This window comes from Lycium barbarum, chromosome 3 (assembly GCF_019175385.1).
Source record: "Lycium barbarum isolate Lr01 chromosome 3, ASM1917538v2, whole genome shotgun sequence".
Taxonomy (NCBI): Eukaryota; Viridiplantae; Streptophyta; class Magnoliopsida; order Solanales; family Solanaceae; genus Lycium; species Lycium barbarum.
In genome coordinates, this window is record NC_083339.1 from 14792862 (window position 1) to 14795269 (window position 2408).

Below are 2408 nucleotides of genomic sequence, written 5' to 3' on the forward strand. Positions count from 1 at the left end.
GGAACTAAGGCGAAAAAAACAGGGTTGATAACTATGTTTATGCTGAGAGTGATAGTGCGGTTAGAAGCCAAAGTGGTTCCGTTAAGGCCGCCAAAGAGATTGTGGCCATGCATGATTAAAAATTGAAAATTGAGCTTTTCAAATGGCAAATTGTGACAGCCACAAAGCTTAATAGGACGCCTTTAGAGGTATTGCCTTTGTTGGCCATGAGAAGTTCTAGCGTTCGAGGATTAAAAAAAAAAAGAATTTGGATCGTACTCGTTAAAGCTGTAGGCTCAGATATATCATATAAATGCTTGAAGAAGTGATCGAAAAGCTGTATGCTCATTGATCTTCGAATTTCAAGACGAATTTAAACTCAAGTCATCCTAAGAGTACTCCATGTATTAGGAGACTTGCTCTAATCAAAACATTATCGAACTAACTAAGAGATGACTTTGAAGTAAACAATACTCTATATGTATATCAAAACTAAAGATAAGTATATCTAAACTAAAGATACAAATCCTATGAGGTAAAATCCAGTAACGAAATATGATTGTTCCACTGATCTAAACATTTCGTTACAGGAACCATTTAATTAAAACTATTGGAAATTTCAAAACACAATAAACTATCTAGAACAAAGAAACATTCATATCAAATTGTATGGTGCTAAATGTAATCACAGTTTTATTTATTTCATCATTATTGGACGGCTAAAAGTATAAATTGTTAGAATATATGATAATATATTCTGATTTTGTATAGTGGTTATATTTGTTAGGTGTATATTTAGCCATATAATTAGCCCTTAATTATAGCTAATCAGTTTGTATCCTTAGCCTAACTTAACGCTTGTAATTTTGTATATAAGCTAATGATGCTTAATGAATTATGCAGGGAAAATACTTCTTTTATGGTATCAAACTTCTAGGTTTCATTCCCCACTCTTCCGCAGCCGCCCTTCGTCTGCTTCCTGTTGCATTTTTTTTTCCTGTTCTTTTCTCGTCTCCATGGCTGAGTCCAAATCATCTTTTCACCCTGCTCTTGTTGTTTCTAACATCAAGAATCTTGTTCCCATCACCCTTGAGATGGAGAACGTTCAATATGCAACGTGGGCGGAACTCTTCAAAATTCACGCACGATCTCACAAAGTCATAGACCATATTATTCCTCCGGCAAAAGGCAAGGAGAAGCCCCCTAAGACAGAGGAGGAGATGGAACTGTGGGTCACCCTCGATGCCACGGTACTCCAATTGATCTATGCCACTATCTCTCAAGATTTGCTACATACAATTCTTGAACCCGACACCACGGCGATGGAGGCTTGGAATAGGTTGCGTGATATTTTCCAAGATAACAAACACTCCCGTGCTGTCACACTTGAGTACGATTTCACACACTGATATGGAGCAATTTCCCAATGTCTCCGCATACTGTCAACATCTCAAGTCCTTGTCGGATCAACTCAAGAATGTAGGCTCTCCAGTGGACAATAACCGACTGGTTCTCCAATTGGTGTCCGGCCTCACCGAGCTATATAATGGTGTGGCCACACTCATCCGTCAAAGCGATCCTTTGCCCCAATTTTATCAAGCTCGCTCGATGCTTGTTCTTGAAGAGGCTGTCTCAAGAAGACGACTCAAAACACATCATCTGCTATGGTTGCTCGTGATTCGGACAATTCTCATGACTCTGTTGATCAGTCCTCACAATGCCATATTTCAGGTGGTAAACGGCCTCAAAGTCGTGGAAATTCTGGTAAGAATAGACATTCCGGTGGGGGCAAAGGGAGAGGCAACTCCGGCGGTGGCTCAGGTGGTGGGGGCAAGGGCGGTGGCAGCAATAACCGCAATGGTGGCCAGCAGCAGCCCCCCCCCCCCAATCAGCGGACCTCTGGGCAGCAGTGGATGCCGTGGCCATGGATGCAGTGGGCTGTACCCCCTTGTCCATATCCTACTGGACAATGGGCCATGCCTAACATGAATCTCCGGCAGCAGCGCCAACAGCCACAGCCCGGTATTCTTGGGCCCCATCCTCAGCAAGCTTACTCGGCTACAGCTCCTACTCCAACAGACATCGAGGCTGCAATGCACACCCTCGGTATCACTCCTCCGGATGCAAACTGGTACATGGACACCGGCGCCACTTCTCATATGACATCCGGACAAGGTAATGTAATCTCACGTCTTATTTTAATTTGAGCAATAATCGTGGTATAACTGTTGGTAATGGTCAATCTATTCCAATTCGTGGGTATGGTCATACTAAATTAGAGTCTCCTCATCCTCCCTTGTCTCTTAAAAATGTCCTTCATGCCCCCCGTCTTATCAAAAATCTAGTGTCAGTTAGGAAGTTCACAACTGATAATTCTGTTTCAATTGAATTTGATCCATTTGGGTTTTCTGTGAAGGATTTACAGACGA

General features: G+C 42.2%; 1 protein-coding gene across 1 annotated transcript; it reads left to right on the forward strand.

Moving 5' to 3' along the window:
- The first annotated feature begins 995 nt into the window (after positions 1 to 995).
- LOC132630364 (uncharacterized) lies at positions 996 to 1388 on the forward strand. Its single transcript, XM_060345947.1, has one exon. The coding sequence runs from the start codon at positions 996 to 998 to the stop codon at positions 1386 to 1388; it is 393 nt and encodes a 130-aa protein (XP_060201930.1).
- The last annotated feature ends 1020 nt before the right edge of the window (positions 1389 to 2408 follow it).